We start from the raw sequence: 27,558 nt of genomic DNA, 5'->3' as shown, positions 1-27,558 counted from the left end.
TTATGGGATGACAGACACTACAGCCATGCCCCTACTCATTTCTCCACAGAATGGAAATTGCCAGTTATGCTGGACAGCCTGTACTAACAGTCAGCCTGAAGCAGAAGACATGGGCTCAGTACTGAGGGCTCACTATACCGCTACTTGGATGAAAACCGCATTTCCTACCTGGAACGCCTCTGGGACTCTGGTGTAAAGGCAATATGTTTTTCTTCCCAAATGTCTTCTTCATCAGAGCCACCATCATCAAACTGCTGTATCCGCTCCTTACAGCATGCCTCAAACAAGGCTATATTGCCCTAAACACAGCAAAAGTATAAAATCTGTATTTATGATTAATCGTCCTAGTTACATCAGTAAACATTTTGGAAATACATGACTATTCTGAATAGAATCTTAAACCAGCGTGTGTGTGTGTGTGTGGGAAATAATTCTCTAAAAGCAGCAGAAAACCATAATATCTTAACAACTTAAAGCTTATCAAGGAAATACTCAGTTCTTGTTTTACTCAGTGCTTGTTTTCCTCAGCTGCTAACAAGCCGAGTGGGCTGACAAAGAACGGCTAGGAGTTTCCATCGCGTTTAAGGATGGCATGCAGGAATGACACTGAAGAGCTTTTCAGACCACCAAGTGCTCCAGCTTTATTTTCCTTAGTGAGGTTCGTTTCAGCTCAACTGACAAGTAACATCTAGGGTTAAAGACTGTCCTTACTTCCCTGTCACCACAATCTCGTTGCAAGACTGAAATAGTTTCTACCCATAAAACACAAGTGTGCAATACACACAGGTCAGATCCAAACCTGTTCTTGAACCTGGCCATATAAATTAGAAGCAATTCTGTTTAATACTGGTCAAAGAACAACGGTGTCTTCCAATTAGAAAAAAAATCTCATGATACAGGAACAAGGTAGAGTAGTTCTTCTCTAAAGATTACACATCAGAGGAGTAGATGTAACAACCACCACCAAAACTCTGAGATCATGCCGAAGTTTCAAAGACAGCAATTTTTCCGATGGTACAAGAACACATACTTACACTTTCATTCGTATTGAGGGTAAAGTTGATGTCTGAGACCCGATCAAAAGAAACACTACAACAAAATACAGATGTATGCAATAAAACAAGATGTTGTATTGTGTCATGAAGACATTTCATTTCTCTTATGTTTCTCATTTTCCAGTAATTCAAAAACGTAAGATTAAAAAACAAAGTAGTTTCCAGCATAAAACAGTCAAATTCCACATTAAGGAGGCCTGGCATTCACGTGATTTTTCTTACTGTGAAATATTTTCAATGAAAATACAGAACAATATTGTCTCTACTCCATAGTTAACTGTGAAGATGCATCAAGCCTAAGGAAGCATAACTGAGCAGATATACGCAAACCTCAAATACTGTAGGAAAAAAAACTAGGCCTAAACAACGCCTAATCTGACTGGTGTACCATGATGCAGCTCAAAATCCTGCAGAGATCTGTGTTAGCAATTCTTACACCTTCTGATTTCACCACTCTACACAAAGACCTTCTCAACAGGAAAAGAGAAAGCAAAAAGCATAATATCAACTTCTGCTTCCTAAAGAAAAAAGTAATCTTTTTTTTTTAAACCAGTCACTGAAGGTTTTTTCCCAAACTATACGCTAATTAGGCTTTACACATCTTCACATATTAAGCTATCAAGCAGTTTCATTGAAGTAATTACAAACGTGTCTTAGACTAAAAATAGCATTAGGCAAACTAAATCTCCAGGGGAAGCAAAAAGAGAGGGGAGGAAAAGATGGGAAATTCTTCCAGACTTTCAGAAGAGTTAATACATTCTTTCTCTAGCCACATATAGCAGTGCATTCAGCAGAGCATGTACTACTTTTCCTCTAACCCTCACTGCATTTCGAAGCAGGGAGCAAGGTAAGTGGTCTACAGGAACATTAGTTCTAAGTGTGACCGTATTACTGCACAACAGTAAGCAGGTAATTTAAACTGCAATTGATTCTTACACAAAAGCCATAGCTTCAAAGTAATTTTGTCTACATCTTAATTCAATTTATCAGTATATCTATCACAAATCTCAAGAGATCTGCTTACACAAGTAGTCATCTTTCCACCAAGACTGTACACTACCAAAGGCATGATTTTTAAAGGAATTTCGACATCTATCCTTGCCAAAATCCACTTGCTTCTAAGAAAGTTAGCGAGTAACCTCAGTTGCTTCCACTCTCCTACCTTAATCTATAATCTCAGCAGATTACGTGGGGTAAAAAGGCAGCTTCAGTCAAGCTTCGATCAACTATCACTTAACATCTTACAGAAGAGCACCAACACGTTTTACTGTCTTTTGCCCTTCTAGAAACCATCTTCAAGTAACACTCATTACTTTATCTGCATGGTTCCACATCCCAAGCCATGAATTCTTACAAAAATCAAGATCAAATTGATTCTTAGCAAGAACTCCCATTGTTCCCTTTTCCATTATGGCATCAGTTTACTTCAAACTGAAGCGATCAGTTTGGGTATGGTGCATGGAGTGTTTTTGTTGTGTTTGGGGTGGGTTTTTTTCAGTGGTGTGGGTTTTTTTTTGTTTTTTTTTTTTTAAATCTGACCGAGACTGTTCTCATTTCCTCATCACTTACCCTATTTGTTGAAATGCATCTTAACTACCTTAACCTTGAAAACAAAGGTAGATTTATGATGCCCTTCCTTTTACTGTGCCCTACAGAAAAGTACAGTCACAGACATGTTGTTCCTGTCATCTTTTCCAGGAAAACTTAAAAATAGGGCTATTCATCTGGTCTGGTACATAGATTCAGTGAGGGGCGGGGGAGGAAATCACTTTGAGGCACAGGGAAAGTGAAAGCACTCCCAGCAATGCCATGTCATTGGACAGACACAGCTTTCAAAAGCAGAGTTACAATTTAGTTATTCATTCCAAGCACTGCGTTCTCATGTTGGCACAACCAGGACGTTAGAAACGGAAGATAAGCTGTTGCTTTCCCCTAGGAACTGTAAAGGGAGGTTTCTATCAATGCACATAGATGGTACAAAAAGACACGTGACTGGCAACTGCCTCACATCAGTAAAGGCTTGTACTTAGCATCAGCAAAACCACAGTGAAATGCACAATAAGGAAATGCCTGAGATTATATTCAAAGCCAGTATAATGTTATACTCACTTGCCGATGTCATCTTGATCAGCAAACTTCTCATCGTTGAAGCCAAACTGGTCAATAAAATTGGACGTCATTTGTTGCATCTGATAATCAGAAAAGGCCTGGCAACCCCAGGACCAACGACAGTGATATAATGATTCTAATAATACTCTAAATCCTATTTGCCCATTTTGCTCCAAAGAAACAAAAGACTAATTTAAACATAAAGGACAGGGAAAGGATTTGTCTTAACCTCTGACTTTTAAATGGTAACACTGACTGCACACCTGTTTACATGTACTGACCTGAAAGCCAGTTTAATAGCAGCTCTCAATAAGAAAGTTAAACCTCTAGTTTAAGCACGTGTTAATCAGCACCCTTCCAAATGCACCCCACAGAAACGGTGAAACACCACAGTATACTAATTAAAAGAAAAAGCTGTCTTTATACAAACTAACAGGAAATTATAAGTTATAAGAACCAGAAAAGTACGTTATATATAGATACTGAAGCACAGTTGCATATTTATCATGTAGTTATCACTAGAAATACTAGTCTCAGGCACACATACCAGCAGCATGTATTCAACATCTAGAAGAAGGAACTATTCAACATATTCCATCTCAATGCAGTGTCACTGACTCAACTGTGCTTTTTTTTTTTTTTTGATTTTTAAATGAACATGCCAGTGTCAACTGCCAGCAGATGGGTATATACACATTAATACATACATATTAATATATACACATTCTTCCATCCATAAAAACAGGTTTTGTCTCTTATTTCCTGGGACTATAATTAAACTACCACACATTCTCTAGGGACTTTTGATAGTGTCATTTCCCTGTGTAAAATCAAAAAAAAGCCAAGATACTCCAGGAAACAGCTGTCATGTCAACTCCCTTGGTTTCTTGCCCAAGTAGCTAAAGGGACACACTATACAGACAAAACCTTTGAGGAAGGTGATAAAGCTGAACAAGTGAATATGGAAAGCAAACAAGAAGAGAATGGTCAAAGCAGCAAGTCTGGATTAAGGCATTATGAAAACTGGAGAAAAAAGGAGATGCAGAAGGATGAGGTATATGACAAGACAGTATCAGGGCTGGAAATGGGTCTAAAAAACCCTCTGACTGATACGGTCACTATGCTAAGCCAGGCCAAAGCAAAAACTGTTTTGCATTTTGATTCTAAGTTCTAAAATCTGATAGATAGTTCTGAGAAACTTTAGGATTTGATACCAACACAATTAGTATATCAACATTACACAGGTAGACAATCAAGTACTGACTGTCCTCCCTATGAAACAATTAACTCTGCTTTACAACGGCTACCGAGCTCTCCTTTCCTGTAAAGTATTTCCACTATTACAGATATTAAAATGCAGATGTGACTGAAAGACATTAGTGAATTAACTTCATGAAAAGAAAAAAAACTGAAGTAAACAGACTCCTCCTGTTTTACAAAAGGTGCAACCATTAAGAACACCACTTGCCAAAATAAACAGAAAAGACAGGAGGTTTGTGACATCAGCTAGTTATGAAACTAGTGTGAAATCTTATCTCTACCTCAAAATTTTCTGCAAAAAGTATATAAAATGCAGTTAAATTGCTAGCATCTCTCAGACCCTAGACAGTTTTATGCCAGTCTCTAGTACTTCCAGTATGCTTAAAGAGACAAAAAGTGGTACTAAGCTGGCAGAGAATGAAACAATGCCTTCCCGAAGGGAAAGTTTCCAGAGCCACAGCAAGAGAGCAGATTAAGTACTGCTGGCACAAGAAACCTTACAACCCAGGCCCAGGTGACAGAACACTTTTTCAAAACGTTTCAGTTTTGAAGTGTTACTCAAACTTTCATAAAAAAGCATTTCTGTGAAAAAGGCTGGTGGGGGAAAAGAAATTTTCCCTTCTGGAACAAAGGGTCTTCATTAGAAGAACATAGTATTGAACTGTATTTGGGTGCCAGAAGAAAGAAGTCATAGCACAAGCAGAATTAAATTTGGCAAAAATAAATCAAAGAGGAATAGGTTCCTTAGTATTTTCCTCCCTCCTCCGAATTCCTAATGGGTCCACCCTCTACTTTTGGAAAATAACTTTGTTCCCTTCTTTAACTATTGATCTAGAACAGGGTATTCTAGCTGAAGCCAGAGACACCTTTATGAATTAAAAGTGTGCAGCTGGAGAATGCTTTGAGTAACTTCAAAGCATTCCCTCCAAGTGATTTATCTTGTCTAGTATGCTTTCCTCAGAAGATTACTTTAAAAGGTATTTTCTCCCCAAGCTAAGCTAGTGAAATAACAAAAAGATTAAGAAAATTGTGACAAACTTGAAAGAAACAGCACTAAACCACATTTCTACAGATCAAGTACCCAGGGATCGCCTAAGCACAGCAGGTCACTAAGGGGGGGATGCATTAGAAGAGCAGAGATATTTAAAGATCTTACTTTCTCACTAGAGCTGCTACTAGATAGCACCCAGCTTACTTAGAGTTTGTATTCAGGTGTACTTTACATGCACAAAATCACTGAATCAGATAGAAATGCATCATATTCTTAGAACTTAAGCCACCACCCACATTTTCAACTTCAACAAACAATTACCATAAGTAAGAGCTATAGAAGACGCATAAAGTAACAAAGCCAGTCTTAAGATTATCTAGTGTGTGAGCTGGAAGATTTATCAGGGTTTTAATAACCCAGGTAAATAATGTGTTCTGTATAAGGGATCTACTGGCAGTCTTGCGCTGCATGGCTCCCACTTCCACCACCAGTGAAAGAACTAGAAGATACACATATTGCAGGTAGGACAGTACTATTACAGAGATGCTGTCACTGTTCTTTAAAATGGCACCAACGTTCGCCATAATCAGTCACTGCAAAGATATTCTAATACTATAGCGATTTAAACACTGTATCGTTATCAATTAGTCAGCTATGAAAGCATTGAAATGTCAAGGTGGACACAGCTTTGACTGAAGGTTTCAGTCTGGTTGATCTGAAAATTCTCTAGACATTCACCTTTTTTTTCTCTCATTAAACCAATTGATAATTATCTTCGAAACACTCACAAATGAGTTGTCAAAAGCATACACTGAATTTAAAAATGAGTGACCAAGTTCATTGGAAATTTATTTCAGGAAGATCTGGCTATGCACACTTGTCAGGTATTAAGGGTCTATAAAGTTAAAAACATTTGAACTGCTGGGTACAACCTGTCACAGGGCCATACTTAGCTCTATGTATTGTTGTGACAGCCGTAGAATTTGATATTTTGCCAAAAACTATAAGTAACGAATCATCCTTGTTTCCTCATCAAAATAAGGGTCAACATTAAAAAAAAAAATCTATTAGCAAAACCAAACAAACTCTTATTTGCTTTCATAGCAATTCACACTTGCCAGAGAACACAATTAGAAGCCACCATTTCAAACGCAGTATCTAGTAAGAACTAAAGTTAACACAGAAACTGCGTTCAACTTAGTCAGACATCTGGCACATAAAACATGCTCTTGGGTATAGTGACATACACAGAATGATCAAAGACCAAAAACTGGAAGGCACACCAAGATAGCATGACTCGTTAAAAAGCCATACCTGTGGGTTTGATAAGGCAGTTGTGTGCATGCACACGCCTAAGTTTTATTCTAAAATTTCTAGGTTTGTATTTGCTTGCCATAGAAATACAAGCTCTGCTGCTTTTTTTAAAAAAATTGTATTTATATGTACAGAAAAAGTAAATTATGCTGTTTAAAGAATTCAACTCACCTGCTGCAAAGAAGAATCCTGTGAGAAGCCAGTTTCTTTAAAGTCAATTTCATCATCACTGGAAGAATGAATGTGGCAGGTAGTAACCTATACAAAGGAATTCAGTCATTTGCATAGTATATGATGAGTGTACTGGCATTATCTGCCTGGATCTTCAGTTTCATATCAAAACAAGAAACTGATTTATTTTTAGATTTCCCCGACTGCTATACCACATAAAATTCCCTGGAGTATTTCAATAGCATTAACATATGCACGAGCATTAGATACCCCAAAAAAGCCAAGGCTTTTGGCCACTGCAGAATGACTATTTAACACAGAAAAGCCAGTCTTACAGCTGACAGTTGTCTCAAACATGAGACTAAACTCATGTCATGTCTTTGTACTGCATGGAACATATCAAATAGCAAGCGAATCAGTTGTCACCAAAACACTATGTTATTTACAGAGATCCTCCTCCTTTCCCATATATAAAATATATTAAAAAATTCAAGGAAAACTGTCTAAGTAGATCTACAGGATTTACAAAAAGACAAAAGAATTAAACTTCAGAAATCCATAACCAACGTGTACTTGCGGAAGCAAACATGGAGTCGTTGCCACAGCAACTGCTGTTTAAAACATTAGCTTGAAAGAAGATTTTTTTTTTATTATTTTATTATCTGACATAGAACTAGTGGCACTAGTTTGTTCAGTGACTACCATCTAAGCAACGTGCTCTTGGAAGTACTCATCTTCAATCGGTACAGCACTCCAAAGTAATTTTAGCTGAGACAGCAATTAGTTAATAACAGTAGCAACAGCTGACCCTTAAGACCTATTCTATGAAGGATCACTAGTATAAAGCAAACCTACAAATGACAATTTTTACTATACGATAATATATTGCATTATTCTACACACTCCTACAATTCCATGTTACATATTCTCAAGTGAAGTCAAGCAGTTCGTGAATTCCTTGTGTTTTCTTAAAAAAAAAGTCTATACAAAAGGAGTACAGAAACGCATATAAGGCTTCATACAAGACTGCCACATTTCTGTGCTACAGTCGGGACACATGTGCAAGAGAAATTAAAGCCGTTACCTCAGGTATGTTGTGCTTTTATGCTTTTTCTTCTGTTGGTGTAAGAGTTAAAAAAAAAAAACTGGAACTGCTTTATTCTTGTACATCTACCATTCAGTCCTGCACTGCACTTTGCATACCAGAAGTGCCCCGACTTAAAGTTATTGAATTTCTGAAGGAAACCTGACCCATTAACACTAAAGCTGTCAGCAAGTGGGAAAAATAGTAATAAACCAAATTCTCTCTCTGGGCTTGTTGTGTCTGGAGAAGTCCAATGACATACTGATGGAAGACATCAGATAATGTATATCAAATGACAGACCAACTCCATTGAAGGTTAGTGTGCTCACTGTAACTCACTGTATATTTATGAAAACATTCTCGCAAAGCCTGCATGCTTGTCCTGCTTTCAGCTGGGACAGAGATTATTTTATTCTTAGTAGCTGGTGCAGTGCTGTGTTTTGGCTTTGATGAGAGAACAACGCTGATAGCACACTGATGTTTTTGGTTGTTGCTGGGTGGTGTTTATACTAAGTGAAGGACTTTCCAGTTTCTTGGGCCCTGCCAGCCAGAGGGCTGGGGGGCACAAGAAATCAGGAGGGGACCCAGCCAGGACAGCTGACCCAGACTAGCCAAAGGGATATTCCACACCATATGACATCATGCTGAGTATATAAACTGGGGGAAGAAGGAGGAAGGGGGAGACATCTGGCATTATGGCCTTTGTCTTCCCGAGTAACCATTACGCATGGAGCCCTGCTGCCCTGGGGATGGCTGAACACCTGCCTGCCCGTGGGAGGTAGGGAACGAATTCCTTGCTTTGCTTGTGTGTGCGGGTTTTGCTCTACCTATTAAATTGTTCTTATCTCAACCCCTGAGTTTCACATTGCTTTCCAATCCTCCTTCCCACCCCTCTGGGTGAGGGGGAGTGAGCAAGTGGCTGCGTGGTGCTTGGTCGCCGGCTGGGGTTAAGCCACAACAATGCTTCGACGTAGCCACAAGGCATGCCGTAGTTACAAGGCACTCCGCACTCCGTATCACAGCCCGTGCAGCCCTACACACCACCCCCTTTCATGTGGGCATAGTTTGAAACAACGGAAGTTAGTATACTTAATCATTTACAACTACAACTTGTTGTGAAAAGGACACCCAAACCCAAAATTATTTAGCTTTGGTTACTACTAATGAACAGGTTAATCCTCAGTAGAAATCCTGCCCTTACTGCTGTACCAGAAACAAGCCCAGGACTCTTAACTAGACATAGCATCTTCCGCCCCAAACTCTCTGTTTCGGAGCCAACAGGACACAAGGCCCAAGTAACTGCTCTTGTTTTCTGACAGCCGCTGTAGTTAAAGCATAAACCTGGAAGGAGGAACTAGCGCTACTCCTCCCTAATAAATAGCAGAGTTGTGCCAGGGAAGGGAGTGGGAGTGACCACTGAAAATTGCAGCAATTAGTTCTTTACTTAAAGCTCTCCCTATTGAGAACAGTTGCTTTCGAACACCCACACGTGGCACAGGCACTTGTCACAAATAATTCATTCTATCTAATACGTGGCTTTTTTGCCTCATTTCCTGGTAACACTGAGAAGAATCTTCTGAAGAGAAAGGAACTACATGGTGATTTTTAAGGCAACCGTGAATGATTAGTCCTCTAGACTTACTTTTAGGCTTAGTGGTGGCTTATTATCCTCACCTGGTCTTTAAGTATACCTCATGAACATTTAATATCATTACTAGTATTGGAAGGATGCCACAAAGATACATTTGAAGTCATAAAGTCTCCTGTACAAATCTAACATAAATTGTATAGCATTCTTCACAGTACTAGCATCATTAATGCGCCCTGTCTAAAGAGAAAATGAACAATTACTCCACACTTGTTTAATCTTCAGCTAGGTAAATGTAAGCGGGTAAAGCTTAGCCAAGTACTGCCTGCCTTCTACTAAAAGGACAATTAGCAGTATAAAAACAAAAATAAGCTTCCTGTGAAGTCTCTAAAGTGTTTTGGGGAAACTGAGATAGTTCTGCTACATGCTTACCTCCAAGTCTGCCGTGAATGTTGTTTTACAAAACATACCAAGAACGTTTTTGAAAGACAGAAAAGGAGAAAAAGAACGAAAGGAATAGAGTGTTGACACATTTACAATCAACATCCCTGATGTAAAACTGACAAAGAATAGTCTCATGGCAGCAGCAGCAGTTCAATAACACATGAGAGCCCAGGACCCACACCTTGCTCTGTTACAGTAAAAGAGCTTTGCTGAGCACCAAATGACTGAAGCATTGGAAGTACTCACAAGATCAGTTATTTCCACAGCCTTCACACAGCTAACTTATTTACATTTTTTTTAATGACCTTCACATCCTAAGAGTATGCATACACATAAAGACCAGATCATCTCAGCTTAGCAAATCCAGTAAGTTGACTGAAGATGATAAAGTGTAACAGTAAACCACAGTTCTGTCATTCAGGTCAGGAACCGGGCGCTCAACTATTTTGTCACCCATGACTAGATCCTGCTCAACAGCAGCTTGCTTAGGACAGAAAAACCATGAACCACGTAAATAAGTCTGCTCATCTACCCAGCAATAAATTTTCTATAGATTAGCCATATATTAAGAAAGGTGTGCTTAGGATATCGAACACCCACACTTTAAAAAAGGTATATAATTTTTCAGGTATAAACATTAGTTCTGGTAAGCTGTTTTAACCCAGGATGCTTTCATCAGCTTACAGAAGAGCTCAAACTCTCCAACATACCAAACTGTCCAGGTTTCCAGATAGAGAGAACAGGTCTGTGGAGACCAAAGCACAGATCAAAAGCAAGAAAATACGGGACAGTATAACTGCAAGTACTGTGGGGTTATGCTTTCAGGACATATCCATACAATAACCATAACTTAAACTTGACTCAGTAAAACAACAAGCTGAGTTTTCCAAGAGATCTGTCTTTTAGTATCTCCTACGCCACACCGTACTACCCACTACTGTTTATCATTCTACTAATCCAAGGCTCATGAGACTTGATCATGCAAGCAGGAACAAAGTCTATAGGTTTAGATATTCAAAGACACAGTATTTTCCAGATGGCATTTTAGATATAAGAATTTGTTTTAATAATCCTTATTTCTATTCATCTGAGTATTGTTGAGTTTGGAGATGTTTTAAATGAAGTTTTTACTGTTGTTACATCAAGTACATCCAAGTAAATGACCGTGTATCTAGAGAGCTAATTATCTTACAAAGTTAAAAATCACCTTAAAATTCCACCTCTTTAGATGACTCTTCTCTTGCTCTTGACCAAGAAGTAGTTTCTAACAAGAGGAACACACTATTGTGCAAGCACTATGAACAAATTTGCATTCAGAGCCTCATGGAAAAACTACTATTTGTACATGATTTGGTCTTGCCCACAAGTTGCACAGTTCCAGATTAATCTCCTATCGCTTCTGTTGCCACACACATCATGTTAGCACTATGTTCCAGTTGCTATATTATGTTGAAATAGTAAATTTAACCATCTATCAGCCTTACAACCCAATTAATATAGGAATGAAGCTAATGAAGCCACGTGCAAAGCATTCCTGGAGAAGACAGGTATATTCAAATTCATTAACCGTCCTTGACATTGGAAACAGTCTCTGCTTATTAAAGTCTCCCAGTGATTACTCTTAAACTGCATGTTGCTCATGATTGCACAAAACCTCTTCATACTTCTACTTAAGTTTAAAGCTTCTTTTCCATAACTATTACCACTACTGCTGTGTGCAGGAGAAATAGCACATGTGCACTACAAAGCCCACAAAGTTACTTAGGCAACGTCACTAACACGTGCAGTGGGATGCAGGTAGCATTCTCCCATTAAACGTATATGCTTATTTACATGCAGTAGATAGAGCAACTAACACCACCTCCTGCAGTTTTAGTTTGCAGTTTTCAAGCAGACAGGAGCTTTCAAAGACACCAACTTGAGGTTGTAAAGAAATCTTCCTTCTTGATGATCATCTGGGATGAGCTATACAAACTGAACTACTGCAAGAATCCCGTACAAGATATTAATGATATGGCTTTAGCTGAAGTGTAAACTAAAGAATTTCTAGTTCCACAGCTCAGCAGCTAGACGCACCTACTAACACAAGAACATCGTAGTTGGGAAGACTGGCTGTGCTGCTGACAAGAAACAAGGGCCCAAGTAAACTGCAACAATTTTGCTACCTTACCCACTGCTACTTACCAGGTCCACTGTATTCCTCTTGTTAGTCTCTCCTAACGAGCTTGTGCAGAATGTCTCCCATCGCTCTCTGACCTCCTCAGGAAGCTCTAGCACAGGAAACAAAAAAATCCCAATTTGATACTATTGACAACAGAGCATCACTTAGTTTTTAATTGTTCTCTTCTGCTCTACCAGAAGTACTGCAAAGAGCATACACATCCCTCCTAAATCCATGATTACTCCATCTACCAAACAAGTCCAAATTAAGCAGGTATGTATCTTTTCACATTTATTTCAGAGAGACTTCAGCAAAGGTTTAAGGATGGTAGGTTTTAAATTGAATACATCAATAATATTTTCTTCTTTTATCCAACAGCTACCTTTTAATTTAAGTTTGATTTACAGAACCACAAATGGTCAGGGTTGGAAGGGACCTCTGGAGATAGCCTAGCCCAAGCCCCCTGCTAAGGCAGGTTCACCTAGAGCAGGCTACAGAGTCACATCTAGGCAGGTTTTGAATGTCTCCAGGGAAGGAGACTCCACAGCCTCTCCAGGCAGCCTGTTTCAGTGCTCCATCACCCACAAGGTAAAGAATTCTTTCCTCTGATTCAGAAGGAACTTCTTGTGTTTCAGTCTGTGCCCACTGCCCCTCATCCTATTGCTGGGCACCGCTGCAAAGAGCCTGGCCCTGTCCTCTCAGCACTCGCCCTGGAGAGATGTGTGTGCATCGATGAGACCCCCTCTCAGCCTTCCCTTCCCCAGGCTGGGCAGGCCCAGCGCTCTGTCCTGCTTTCAGCTGGGACAGAGATTATTTTATTCTTAGTAGCTGGTGCAGTGCTGTGTTTTGGCTTTGATGCGAGAACAACGCTGATAGCACACTGATGTTTTTGGTTGTTGCTGGGTGGTGTTTATACTAAGTGAAGGACTTTCCAGTTTCTTGGGCCCTGCCAGCCAGAGGGCTGGGGGGCACAAGAAATCAGGAGGGGACCCAGCCAGGACAGCTGACCCAGACTAGCCAAAGGGATATTCCACACCATATGACATCATGCTGAGTATATAAACTGGGGGAAGAAGGAGGAAGGGGGAGACATCTGGCATTATGGCCTTTGTCTTCCCGAGTAACCATTACGCATGGAGCCCTGCTGCCCTGGGGATGGCTGAACACCTGCCTGCCCGTGGGAGGTAGGGAACGAATTCCTTGCTTTGCTTGTGTGTGCGGGTTTTGCTCTACCTATTAAATTGTTCTTATCTCAACCCCTGAGTTTCACATTGCTTTCCAATCCTCCTTCCCATCCCTCTGGGTGGGGGCGGGGGTGGTGTGAGCAAGTGGCTGCGTGGTGCTTGGTTGCCAGCCGGGGTTAAACCATGACACTCCCTCAGCCCTTCACCATAAGGGAGATGCTCCATCCCCTCATCTCTGCATCCTCTGCCAGCCCCTCTCCAGCAGTTCCTTGTCCCTCTGGAACTGGGGAGCCCAGCACTGGACGTGGCACCCAGATGTGGCCTCACCAGGGGAGAGCAGAGGGGAAGGATCACCCCCCTCGACCTGCTGGCCACGCTCCTGATGCCCCTCAGGATCCCACTGGCCACCTTGGCCACATGGGCATGCCCTGCTGGCCCATGGGCAACTTGCTGCCCACCAGAACTCCCAGCCTTTCTCTGCAGAGCTGCCTTCCTGCAGGTCACCAGCCCTAGTCTTACTGCATAAGGTTGTTCCTCCCTAGGTGCAAGACCTCACACTGGCCTTTACTGAACTTTCTGCAAATTCATTTCCTCAGAATTTGGTAAAGAAAGCCATTAGGCAAACTTAAGACCATTAACATTACCTTTAATGAGCTGTTGTACTAGCGTACTGTTTGGCCCCTTATCTGTACTATGCACAATACAGTTTGCTATCCTTGTCAGATGACCCATATAGCCATGCCGTCTTCCTCCTTCAGCCCTGCAAGAAACAAAAGGAATTTAACTGCCTGCACTCAGAGCAACTGTGCTATCATATTTCGTTATAAAACCTGCCAGAGTCAAGAAGTTAGAGAAGACAAATAGAGTAGGTGTTCTTAAGCAGAACACTTGCATCCTAAAACCAAGAGGTTCACAAAAATACTCAAGAATTTAAGAATCCAACTGGTTTGGCTACATTGAGCCAGCTTCAAAGACTTAACAAGCATGTAAACTACCAAGAAGGAAGTGCAGAGTTTCTGAACAGGTTATTTCTGCTTTCACATTTGTGTGTGTGGGTAGAAAGAAAAGCATACAGCATTACCAAGATAATGACAAAATTAACAGATCCACAATTTTTAGGAAATTTCTGTTGCTGAGAGCATTTCTCAAAACTCAAATTACACTGAATGGTCTCTCAGAGCTTTGAGCATATGATCAAAAGTTAAATTCTTAAATCCTAAGCACGCTCTACTATTGCAGAGTTTCTTAACATTACATTTAGCATACAGAGCTGAAATGGCATGAACAACTGAAATTTAAGTTAGGATCATTGCTTTCCTGACGTTTAGGAGTGACATTTAAGTGAACACCAAAGATACAATTACAAGGCAATTCAAAGATTTATTTTTTTTTTTCCTTGCATACAAAGATATAACAGAACTGCTTTGTAGAAACAGGAGCTACCAGTTTTTAGAGTACTTAGGAGTTGCTATGATCAACTGGAACTGTTCTAGATCTGACCAAAGAGCTAAAGTGAGAGCTCCAACCTGGACTGAATTTCTAGCATTTAGCTGCAAGTTAACCAGATATTTGCGCGTCAGCTTTTCAAGGTTATGTGCTTTTAATATAAAATAAGATAAAAATCAAGTAAGACCCACTCAATTGGCTAGACAAAAACCCCATGACTGAATTTTTTGTAAATTGGCAGCAGTTCAGCAAGTAGCTTATGCTATGCAAACACAAATCACATTACTTGATCTTCCACCACCATCATCACCATCTCACACAGAGGTAACTAAAATTATATCAGTGCTAGATGTCACGAATGAAACAGTATCACATTGCTCACAGGAACAAATTGACAAAGAGATTCCAGTCTTGTTTCCTTGACTGCTTAAGCAACAAGTCCATTCAAAACAAGCAACACATGATGATGGCAAAGGTTATTTCTAATACAGGATATACCATAAAGAACATTTGTATTTGACAAAGTGAATTGAATAGTCACTGCCTAGCCAGAAAGTCTAGAATATGATTGTATCCTCTGTTAGCAAACACTTATTAATCCCACTGCATCAAACAGCTTTTTACTATGTCAGGTTTTTACCAGCAGAAAGCATTTTAGAAAACTCCATTTCCTGAAGCAGCGAAGGTAAAAGTATTTTTATCTTAAAGACTTATCTTTTATATTTGGAGTCATACCCACAAAAAATTGGATTAAGGGGTGAATTACTTAGCCTGATTGTTTCTCGCCAATAAAAATCAATTCTTTCCAGATAAAAGCACCATCTGAGGTTTACTACAATATTTTCCATATTAGTATTTGCAAATGTGACACTACATGTCTAATTCACCCATATAATAAGCACTTGATCAAAAACATTCTTATCCAACCAAAGAATAGTTTTAGGTTGGATCTACGGAAATAGCCTTCCATACGTCTCTCCTATGAGAGTCTAGATCCTGTTAAACTTGGCAGTTCTCTAACCTCAGGAGAATATGATAGAACACATTTGGGAACACATGTTTTCTATAGTTAATAAATTAAGCCACATTCCCTTGCTTCATACCATCCTCTTCACCTACTTCAACACCCTTATTTTCAGGTCAGTTACATTAGCCACATATTTACTACCTGATTCACAACAAATAGGAAGAGGAGTATTCTGGGGAGTAGAACTGTCTCAAATAACACACTAGCAAACCAGCAACACTATCTCAAGTCACCTAACTCAGTATTTTGACAGGTCAGAGCTAACATTTACTGTTCAGTATCTCCTGAGCCAAAGGAGCTTTCTGAAAGCTGTTTTACCACCCCAGGTGAAGACTGACTTTTTTTTGCTCTTGTTGTGAATACAGATAATGTTAGCTTCTGAAATTTCCATCCTTTCACAAACACACACACTTTAAAAAGTTAGTCCGTGCTGCGGACTTGGCTTTTACTACTTAGGAGTCTGTTGCTCCCCAGTACGTAACGTGCCTTGATGTGTTCCTAAGTTTTCCGTTGCTTACTGGAGAGAAGTACTGCCTGTCCTCTCAAAACTTAGGGTATGTTTCTGTACTTGATGATGGGTAGACTTCAAAGATCACAGTAATATCTTATACATGGCAAGAGTGACAAACTACTGTATTCTCAAATAGTCATGAGAAAAAGCATTAGAATGCTACCAAAAGCAGTACAAGAGAGCACTTTAATCCAAATATTAACATAGATGTGTTTTTAGGACTGGTCAGATGAGTTACGAATTGGCCATACATTCATTTCACAATTCAAGTCTTATGCAGGTAATTGCAGGGAATGAGAAAACTAGTTACTCACTGTTTCTTCTCATTCATCTCCCATGCTTCAAGTATTCGTTCTATTAATTGGCACTTAAGGAAGAGCTGTCAAAGAAGCAAAACATGCTTAGCAGCAGTAAAGTGGAACACTTACTCATTTTACAATTGATTCTAACAAATACTAAAGTCTTACAAGACAACCAGTTCCAGGTTCAGGATAAGTCCTTTCATTATTAAAGGGTTTAAAGTTCAGAAGCAGCAGTCAGATCCCAACCAGAAACCTAAAAGCTAAACCTGTATTAATTCTACTTCTCCTTATAGCTGCTGAGTTGTAGTAGCATGACGCTATTGAAATAGCAATTTTAATTCTTAACAATGCAATTTTAATACTTAAGAGGAACAACTTCAAGGAAACTAAATACTTGCAGCTCTGCACGCGTGCTCACTTTGGGACAACAAAACTTAAAAAAAAAAAAATTCTTGTTCATCATACACATAACTCAAGTAAAATTGGGGTATACTTTATGTAAGAGTAACTGCTACGATAGCCTGAACACAGGAGAACTCAGGAGATTCCCAAAAACCCCACAACTTACATGCTTCAGTAAGAGATTGTCCCCAGTGGAATCCTGATCTGTAATTGTGCCATTTTCTGTGCTTTCAAGAGGACTTGCAAGAATCAATGCAATACAGATTTCTACTTGAGTATGCAAGAAGTTGTTCCACGTATACTTAAAGAACATGTCCTGAAAAACAAATTCAACAAGGTTTACAGAAACCAAGGATGTTTCATTAAACATAACCAGTAGACTCACCCCAACAAGTTATCTTAATGACCACGCTAGAATAAATTCTTTGAGTTTTACAATAAGTATTACTGTGCAAGCAAAATTTGTGACCTACAAAAAAGTTAATTCTTGTGCTGGCTGTTACCTGAACACAAGCACCACACTATCATACTGGATCAGAACAAGAACTCAGCTGTAACTGGATTTATCCTGGGGGTAAACAATAACACACTTTCAAAGGACAAAGGGAGGAACGACACTCCCCACTTCCACTCTTTCCGCCAGCTACAGCCCAGAGGGTCCCAGAGTCAGAAGGGTTATTTATGACCTCAGTAGCCCTTGACATGTTTCTTTTTCCACTTTACCTTCTAGCATCTACAATACCATTATACTGTGCTCCTCATTTCCGTGAGATTCCTTACAAAGTCGTATTGACCTGTTTTGAACCAGTCATCTACTAATTTTATTCTATTACAGCATGCTACCCCAGATAATCTAGCTGCAGTTTAAGATTAAATGCCTTACACAGTAGAGAAAAATAATGAGTTTGGATATGTTTAGTCATTTAGTCATGTTCCCAGTTCTCCACGTTTTTCCTTTTAAACACAGTAAAGACTTTTTTTTAAGCTTTATGTTGAGTTTTTAGACTACTTACTGCAAAATTCAAATGATTGCTGTCACTGGTAAAATGAAATTAGTTATGGAAATGAGTGCAGTGATTGGAACAGTATTAAATAATTTAAGTCTCATTCAAAAACCAGCTAAAGATCTTCAGTTTTCCTTCTAATGACATCCTCCCGTAAAGATACTCTACCAGAACTAGACAGCTGCTTTTCCTAAGTTAAGTACGCACAGTAAAGCATGTGCTGTTTCAGCAAACAGCACAAAGCACCGGTAAGTTTATACGGCTGTAATAACTTTTCCTCCGTATGTAAAACCGGCAACAGAAAAGCATGTTCAAAATTCATGGGATTTAGTTTACAAAACAATATACTTAAGAATATGCCAGTGTTCATAGCACGTACGTTCCCTTGGACAACACATCCAGAAAAAACTTCAGTTACAGTGAGGTTAGGTGCTAACTTGTATGAAAACAGGTATCTGCAAACCCAAGTTGTGCAGAGAAACTGAGATGAAGATATTACAAATGCAGCTGCATTGATTAGTCAAAGGAAAAAGGGCTTTTAGACTAACAGAATTTAGGGCAGAGAAAATATTTATACTTCAAGTTTGCAACCGCCTTCTTAGAAGCAGAAGCTTTGTGTTGTACTCGGAAACTGCAGTGTAAGTTCCCTCATGTTTTGATAGTTATTTTTTAACCGATACTTGAATTTTTTTTGGTCAAGCTAAACACAAAGAGTATGTCCTACTATAGTTGAAATACGAGGCAGGAAACACTCGAAGTATACATTCCACATTAGCAAAAAGCAGAGAGTCAACTGAAAGTTTGTTGTGCAACATTTTGCTTTCAGGTGTTTGAAGGCACACGAGCTACCAAGAATAACTGCCCCTTTATAGGCCAGTACCGAGATACCATTTGGTGTACCACATGAGAGACAAAGGGGTTTTAAAGGAACAACTTGGGAAAAGAATGAAAACAGCGGGAAAGCCTTGAACACAGCTGAATACTTGAGAACATACAGATGAAAAAATAAGCTTGTTCAGAAAACCACTTCATGTATTTCTAGAGGTGTAAATAAGAAAGAAACCAGCGAGCAGAGGAAAATACTGTTAAATTGATAGTCTGAAGTCAACAAAGCCCAATGCTAAAAGTTCTTAAACAGTGCAACAGAAGCCACACCACAGATATGCAAAAAAGTTAAGGTAGGAAATACACGACAAATTTTCTGCAGTGACAGAAAAAACCTGACAAGATCTTAATAACAATCCCTAAAAATAAAGGCAGCAGCATAAACTTCTTACCAGTATTACTCCTATGCTGTTAAGCTCTATAAGCTCCTGATTCACACTGCTTGTATTCGTCTGTAAAAGGCTAGATATTAATCTAATCACGTTTAAACGCGTGTTTCCCACAGGTGGATCCAATACACCCCAAGTTGTCTTCATGACACCTTTCTGAAAATGAAACAAGGATATAACAGACCCCATTAAAATACATAAAATAAGCTTTTAAAAACCAGCTCATTACTATGCACAATGGTAAGAGCAGTGCTTAAAAATACAATACAATCAATCCTTGAGCAGCAGTCTTACCTTCACTGTGCAAAAAAGCAATTTTCAGTTCTGAACACTATAGCTTATTTTAACTCCATAGACAGGAAATAATAAAAACAGCCACACGAAACCAGTGACATTGTAAAAACCGATGGTTAACTACAGACAGGACCTCAAAGTAGATGCGCATTCTACCCAATCTTGAAATTAATCAGGAGATACTACTTGGGAAGTGCTTCTCCCTGGTGAAGCCAGCCATAGTCTACATTGTTCCAATATACACAAAACAGCTAGGTAGACAGTTTCTAAATATTTAATGCCTCAACCACCCGACCTTCACGTACCTGAAAACAACTTCATTAAGCAACAGGCTTCTCTAGTATCTTATTCTAATTTTAGCTGGTTAACAAATTGGAACTGATGTCACGTAACTAAGTGCCAGCCAATAAGAGAAATCTTGTGTTAGCTACTGTAAAAGCTAAAAATCTAGTAGCAAATATGCTAGGAGCAGGAGAATTCATAATGAAAATGTCTTCCAACCTTAAGGCACAAACAGGTTTTCATGAAGAGACCACTACTGCCTTCTGTAACACTGAATGTCACTTTTGCCTGACCAGCACCACCCTTGCATCAGAAAAGATAAGTGACAACCTGCTAGCTCATTTCTCCATTCCTTACATAAAGCAATGATCTAAGGATGGTCATTTAACTAGTGCTTAAAACGATCAGATTCAGTAACTCTAACTCCACTAGATGACTTACTCAAATGCTAAGTATGTCTAATCATCAGAAAATACTCAAGTACCCTCTGTGACCCTGCTTTTACTGTAATATAGACCTGTACCTTGCCACATTGTTGCAATAAGCAAAAGAGTTTCTTTGCATTATCTTTCTGCATTTGGAAATCCTGAGGTCTCATCTTCTCCCAGCTAAAATACACTGTAACACCACCTTAACTCCCTACACATCTGGTATTTCATACACCTCAGGTCTTTATTTCCACTTTGGCCCACAGGTCCTTCTTTCTTATGGACCATGGCACTCTGTTCAGGGTGCAGCGCCCCAGCTGAAATTCTGCCAGTGAAAATTTGAGTGGAAAAATATGAAAGGATCATAGGTAACCCCCCTATTTATACATCTTCTATTTATCTTTTTGCAACAGCCTGACACAGGTAAGTTGCTTAAATCAGTTGAAAAGCCCAAAGAATTTAACATGCCTGGAGTGCCAGGTGCATGCTGTGGAGCTGGTCTACTTGTGTCCTGGGCAAGTCTAGAGAAACGTGGGCCATGCTGAAGTTCCAGACAACTGAAGCATCCATAGTCTGTGTTTCCTATTCTGCCAGGATTTCCAAGCGGGGTGGGGGTGGGGGTGGGGGGAGAGAGGACCCACCCTAAGAATATTTAGCAAATCCCTTTTCATTGCTTTCAAAAAGTATGAATTGCTTCAAGGCTATTCTGCCAATTAAACAAAGTTTAAGCTGGAAAACCCTATCAAGTAGCACAACACATTGGTTCAGGGACACTAATGAGCAGCAAAGCTCACAAGAGGCTGGGAAGGAGGCTGGGTACTTGCCCAGACGTTGTCAAACTGCATTTTGTCTGTTGTTATAACCTGCCTAAAATACAGTCATATAGCAACAGTCTTGTTTCAATTAATTTGGTAAAGTTAGGTTTCACTTACTTTTGGAGGCTCAAGTAAGAGTTCATGGAAGGATGAAAGTCGTGCTTTTATGGCTTCTAAAACACTTTTGTTGACTGAATATGTTGAATTGCTCATGCCTGGAGGACAGATCTCTATATGGCCTTCAAATCTAACACACACAAGCAAAATCTGATAATTAATATCAAAACTAATTGTAAAGCATCTTTAAGGTATGATTTTGAGAGTGTCACAGTTCTGAAGGCACGTGAAAAGAGGAGGCCAGCAAAAAGATCACGTTACAAATACAAATTAAGTGTGAATTAATGGTTGAGCAAGACTTTTCTAAACACCATCTCTAGTATTTTTTGGTTTATTGTGCTTGAAATCACTGATATAGTTTTGAGATTAAACACTACAGCTGTTTTTTCCTCTTTTGAAGCAGATCAAGAGCTTCATTCATCTATCCTGAACAAACAAGTTGAATGTACCAGAGATCTGTTCAGCGGTTTCTCAAAATGAAGTTGTAATAAAACTCTGAATTTAAAAAGCTAGAACCCATTCGTTGCACTGTACATATTTACTCTATTCCTTGTATGCAGAAACAAATTGATGAAATGCAGTTAGTCTGATCTGTCACATGACAGTTAACTGGCCTGCAGAAAAGACCAGTCACTTGGTGAAATTGTAGCAATGCCAACTGCAATCACTTAGTTTCCTTCTACTTACACGACAGACCACAGAAGTAGTTCAGTCATAAGCGTACGGAAGACACTTGGTAATGTTGAGCAGTAGTTTAATTAAATTACACAGGCATAATTTAAGCCAAATAAAAGACTTACGTCTGTCGTCGTGTCTCAAGTAAGGTCAAGAGTATTTGGATTGCACTGACTATTGCAGATTCATTTTTTTCTTTATGAAAAATATTAGACAGCAGCTGCTCTATGATTTCTTGTCTGAAAAGAAAAGCATTGGTATCAGATACAACACTACTTCAAGACAGAGCTGTTAACAGAAGTAGCTACCATTTACCTATGTAAAATTAATAAAGGGATAATAAAAAGAAAGCCAGTAGCTATTTCAAGCTAGCAGGTACCGCTAGGACAATCACTCCCATCCTCACTGCCACAATGATATTCTCCTATTAAGATCACAGAATCATTTAGGTTGGAAAAGCCAGATCAAAAACCCAATTCAGCTTGCCGGAACAGCCACACAAGCCTAAAACCTATAACCAAAAGAGAATACAGAAGCACCTCCTCTGGCAGAAACACACACCTAGATTAACTGAAAACAAGTAAGTGATCAAAGCCAAAGTCTCCCATGCGTACACTGCACAGTATCAAACTGACCTCTACACATCTGATCCCACTTGGCAGCGCAGGAAATATTTTAATGAGACAATCCCCACCCTCCCCCCCATGAAGTCCTCCATGTGGACTCTCCTTACTTGCAGAGTATTTTTATTAATATTTTTTTAAAGTATTTATTTTAAATCACACAGATGACAGGTAGCCAAGAAAATTCACCTGAAAAGCGGGGCTCTCCATTTCTAAAGGTTTTCAAGGTCAAAAGTTAAACCCCATAATTTTTATGAACTGAAAATAAAATCAGAAATTCAAACCAACTTACTTCTCTAGACTGGCAAGCAGTGGATCTGGTTCTGAACTGTTCTGTACTTGTAACATCTGATCTCTGCTTAGACGAATAATTTCACAGAGTGACTGTGATGCATTTGAATGCCTCTGGAACAGAAAAACATAGCTTTTCACTGTAAAGTAATAACATACTGGACTAATTCTTCAATGAAAAACCGTGAAAGATTCAACTCCGAAAGAGTCTCTCCTACCCCAAAATATTCAAGCAATAGCTTCATGCCATAATTAAGACTCAACAAGACAAAAAACCCTTGATGCATGGGGCAAGAATCTATTTCCAGTATTAAGATAGCAAAACACTAGAGTTTAATCTTCAAACAGCACTGCACATGCATAAAGCTTTGACCAGGATCTGATGGGGGCGGGGGGCAGTGGGTGAAAAAACCCTATACATCCTCCCTCAAATGATCCACACCTAAACTGCTGAAATGAGCAAGCAGAAAACAGTGAAACTAAGAAGTTTTCACATTACGTTGTACAACTTGCTGAACAGACAGACCCAGAACAGTGTCAGACCAATACTTACATCTTCATCTTGAGATGGATGTACTATTTCCACAAGCCGCTGGATAATTCTCTCCTCATTTAGCCACTGAAAAGTTTTTGTGGGCGTTAGTAACAATGTCATCCAAGTGAACAAACTAAATGGATAGAAACTAACCAAAACTAGTTGTTTGACAATTATCACAAGTCATACTGTTGATATTTCTAAAAAAGGACTAACAATACTTCAGAAGACAGGAAAAAAGTAAAATCACTGTTTCTGAGCAACTGTAAAAAAGAAAGCCTTATGTATAATTTTAAAATAAACTTTCTGATGCCAAAAAGTGTTCAGTAAGGTCCAAAACATTTTTAAAACTGCATCTAGCAGTGTTAAATTAGATACTGAAGACGAGAGGAAGAGACTAGCCACTCTTGTAGTGGAGCCAGAGCATTTGTGGGGACAGCTTAGAACCAAAGTATTGGCAGCTTGAAGCAGAAAGAACCCCACACGTCTAAGAAATAAGCTTTGTAAAACCAGCAGAAGATAAGCCACTTTACAGTTCACACATCAAACCAAAGTCTTTCAAGACATTTTACTTACATTTAACACTTCTTGCCGGGGCTGTGGAGGTTCTATGCAAGTCAGTAGTCTGAGCAACAAGTCCATGATTGCAGAGGTCCCTATGTGCTTAATAATGAGGTCTACAAAATCATGCTTCCTCTTTAAAAAATCCACAATCTAGAAATTAAGAAGCCAGTTTACATTTGCTTATCTGGATTTTACATGGTAAATCACACCAACCAGTTTTGGTTCTCTCTCCTACCAAACTGAGAAAGTAAACGAGAACATCTTAAATGCTTTTGCCACTTAAAGCTGCAGTACAAGGTGAGATAAAATAATACACACGTGTAGAGTAGCAAAAGTGGCACAGAACAGATTCATACTATATGCGGTATGTCTTGGTCCTCCTTCCACACCCAGCTTGCTGACCATGAACTACTTATACCCCAATGCACAGTCAGTTTTCCTTTTGGTATGAATTACTCTCATTCCTGCTTAGTGAGCAAAGCTCAACACAGCAAAACTTTAACATAATCAAGCAAGCTCTGTATTTGTTTCTATTAAAGATACAAAACAGTCAAAACTTAATTCATCCAGGTATGAGCACCAGTCATTGCAGCTGATGGCAGGACTGGGCCACATGAAGAGACTACAACAATGTTTCTGAACAAGGACTCAATATGTCTGGTCTTATTTAGTAAGAATTCTTCACACCAAATCGGACCCACTCCCACTGATTCAATTCAGCTACCTTCACCTCTAACAGCAATTAATGCAAATATCGCCACATAACATACTGAACTAAGCTAAGCCAAAAAGTAAACACACACACTGATCGCACAAATAGCTCAGAGGCAAATCTGAACCAAATACATGTTACTCATCCAGATTATTTCTTAATCATGTGCATACCGTAAAAGAAGTTAGCATCTTCAGCTAGTATGGAAGTTGGAACACTTTTTTGACCCTGCTGCTACCCCTCAAACACACAGTCTTAAAGCAGCACTACTAAGTAGTACAACTTTATTAGAACACTTGTTACACTGGAAAGCTTGTAAATATTTACCTGTTCTGGTTTTCTGCTTATAAGAATACTTAGCACCTTGCTGAAGAAACTGGCCAGTAAAGGGTTTAGAGGAGATTCATTTAAGAGGAAGCTGTACAGTTTCATAAGTAAGGATTCTTCTTCTCCCAGCCTATCGTTGATCTGTGAGACATCCGATGTAAGCAGCTCACAGGATATGTTTGGATACCTGGGGAAAAGAAAATAAAATTATCCACCACTTATACTTCAAAGCTGTCATATTTCCAGCTCTGAATTCAAAACCTGGTAAGGCTTTTGACCAAGTTTTCAAGCAGGGTTGGTCTGCACTAATTAAAGTGGCAAACTATTGCAAGGTAACATAATTGCACATTTAGCCTACAAGCTCTGTTTCTTCACTTAAGAAATGCTACTGAAGATCAGAGTAGGCCAACGGGACAACACTAGGGAAGTGAGGAAAAGAAAGGGCATGCTTTTATTTTAAGATCTATTGTTAAATCCATCTGTTCAAATACCGATCTCATTTCAGAAGCCACTTCATTTTCTGAAGGGAAAAAAAGTTAATTACCAAGAAATTAAGCAGACTGATAGTACTGCACCAATACTGGGGAAGGAGCAGTGTGTTTGCCCCTTTCTAACGTAACACTGATTATGTTAAAAAGGTCAAAGGAATAGCTTTAGGATTATTTATATATATATATATATATATATCTCAATTATGTAGAAACTCAGTAAGCTAAGTCTGACAAAGCCTGCAAAACTAGCTATTTCTGACTCAGTGTCATGAAGCAGTACTACAGTTCAGAACACTGAGTAATTAAACCAAGGTGTCATCAAGACCAGTAATTTCCTGCACTTGACAGCACTATCACACACTCACACTAAAGTTAACTGACAGCATCAGCAGCTTACTCCAAGTGAAAGATGCTTCAGTTACAAACTCTACTAGTAACACTTACAGGAGGAGGTTTGGTTTACCAGAAATTAAGTGCTGCAACTAAGAGTATAGCTTATTTCACTTTTTTTTAACATACTGTTTTAAGAAAAAAAGCAGCCTTCTGCATGGGCAACTTTAAAGTAGGCCAAAAATGGCAGAAGTGCTTTTATATGAATTGCTAGGTTGACTTTTGAGTTTGAACCTTCCCAGCAAGGTAGCTGAACTCATGGCCATACCAAATTCTTTCAGTTCTAGGTCTACAAAGGAAAACACCAGCAATTAAGACATTAAGTACATTCTTTCAAGGAGTGCTACATATGCTTTTGAATAAGCATCTTCAAAACATCGTACCGGTCATCAATAAAAGCTAAGCACTTAACTAACTGTACTACCCAAATAAGGTTTTTCATTCAACTATTTTCTTACGAAACACAACTACAAGATTCTTCATATGAGTTCTGATTATTTTTTTTAAGCGTCCTTTAAACAGCAACTGGGGTTTGGAAGCATTTGTAGGTAAGAGGCTTTCGTTTCGAAAATATGCAAATACATAGAACGATTTATTTAAAAGTTCTACAAAGCCCACTGACGACAAACTTACTCTATAAAGATACCAGTATTGTACTACACACCAGCATGCAGGGATTCAAAACACACTATCAAATTAACTGAAGTTACCCTTCTTTCCACCTTCCCAAATTTCCCCCACCCCCAAGAGTTTTCCTACTTATATCGAATTTTTTCATCCATGTCTTGAGGTGGCTCTTCAATTATAAATGAAACTAAGTCTTCCAAACATTCTGACTTCAGCAGAAACTCTATAAGTTTGCGATTCTGAGCCTTGCACTCTTGCAGAACATCTTCTTCATCCATCAATTCCTTCAGTGTTACATCTTCTCTCTCTAGAAGTGTATCTATGTGGGATGACGAATGGAGATCAAATTTCCAAAACATGCTGGTCTGGATAAGAAGAATACACATAAAGCATTAAGTTTACAAATCTATTTAAGCAGTAGTATTATTTGTAGTATCACTTCATAGTAGTACTTCATAGCTTTTAAGCCCAGAAGTATCTGCACACAGACATTTTCTAGAACTCACGAGACAACAGTAGATGCTGATGATCAAAAGAGTTACAAAATCAGGCTTGATTAAAGATGACTGAATACTATGTAGTAATTTTTGTACCTTTAGCAATAGCCAATATTCTATCTTCCAAAGATTAAGTTAGGCAGCTCCAGGGTTTTACTTACATGAAAGGAACATGCTAATCTCCACTAAAGAAAAAGGGTAACTTTGATTTCCAATTTACTGAATTCACTCTTCCCAACTTCTATTTTTAATCTATCCACTGTGTCTTGGATTCAGAACAACTTGCTCAGCAATTAAGAGCTAGGGAAGATAAAACGGGCACTGCATTAATGCACTAGAGTACCACCTCTACCATTGAAGAAAATGCCTATGAAGGTAGAGGAATTTTAGTAATTTTAACTTGCAGGCAACAAAGTGCTGGAGCCAATTTCAACACTGGACCTACTCTCTCACTGTACCTCCCTCCATAAACTCAACACAGGAGGAAGAACAAGGGACAATAAAATATCTTACACTAAGATGTGAAAGGGCAGTGGCCCCAACCACTGAAATACTGTAACAGG

At 39.0% G+C, this 27,558-nt stretch overlaps 1 protein-coding gene across 12 annotated transcripts in view; it reads right to left on the bottom strand.

The window, feature by feature from the left end:
- PPP6R3 (protein phosphatase 6 regulatory subunit 3) overlaps positions 1-27,558 on the bottom strand; it is a 64,378-nt gene that overhangs the window by 13,811 nt on the left and 23,009 nt on the right. For 10 of the 12 annotated variants that reach the window (XM_013298263.3, XM_055813599.1, XM_055813596.1 and 7 more), the window contains 16 exons: positions 26,631-26,863; positions 24,991-25,177; positions 23,964-24,101; positions 23,406-23,471; positions 22,854-22,966; positions 22,064-22,177; positions 21,264-21,393; positions 19,331-19,483; positions 17,216-17,365; positions 16,660-16,724; positions 14,006-14,121; positions 12,201-12,286; positions 6,901-6,987; positions 3,165-3,262; positions 1,035-1,089; positions 169-299 (listed from right to left, as the gene is read on the bottom strand). In XM_013298263.3, the coding sequence (XP_013153717.1) occupies positions 169-299; positions 1,035-1,089; positions 3,165-3,262; positions 6,901-6,987; positions 12,201-12,286; positions 14,006-14,121; positions 16,660-16,724; positions 17,216-17,365; positions 19,331-19,483; positions 21,264-21,393; positions 22,064-22,177; positions 22,854-22,966; positions 23,406-23,471; positions 23,964-24,101; positions 24,991-25,177; positions 26,631-26,863 (1,922 nt within the window). The remainder of the gene's footprint in view (positions 1-168; positions 300-1,034; positions 1,090-3,164; positions 3,263-6,900; positions 6,988-12,200; positions 12,287-14,005; positions 14,122-16,659; positions 16,725-17,215; positions 17,366-19,330; positions 19,484-21,263; positions 21,394-22,063; positions 22,178-22,853; positions 22,967-23,405; positions 23,472-23,963; positions 24,102-24,990; positions 25,178-26,630; positions 26,864-27,558) is intronic. The other 2 variants (XM_055813601.1, XM_055813602.1) reach the window with 1 other exon arrangement.

This window comes from Falco peregrinus, chromosome 9, assembly GCF_023634155.1.
Source record: "Falco peregrinus isolate bFalPer1 chromosome 9, bFalPer1.pri, whole genome shotgun sequence".
Taxonomy (NCBI): Eukaryota; Metazoa; Chordata; class Aves; order Falconiformes; family Falconidae; genus Falco; species Falco peregrinus.
The sequence above is the reverse complement of the archived record's forward strand: the minus strand, read 5'-3'. Positions and strand labels throughout refer to the sequence as shown.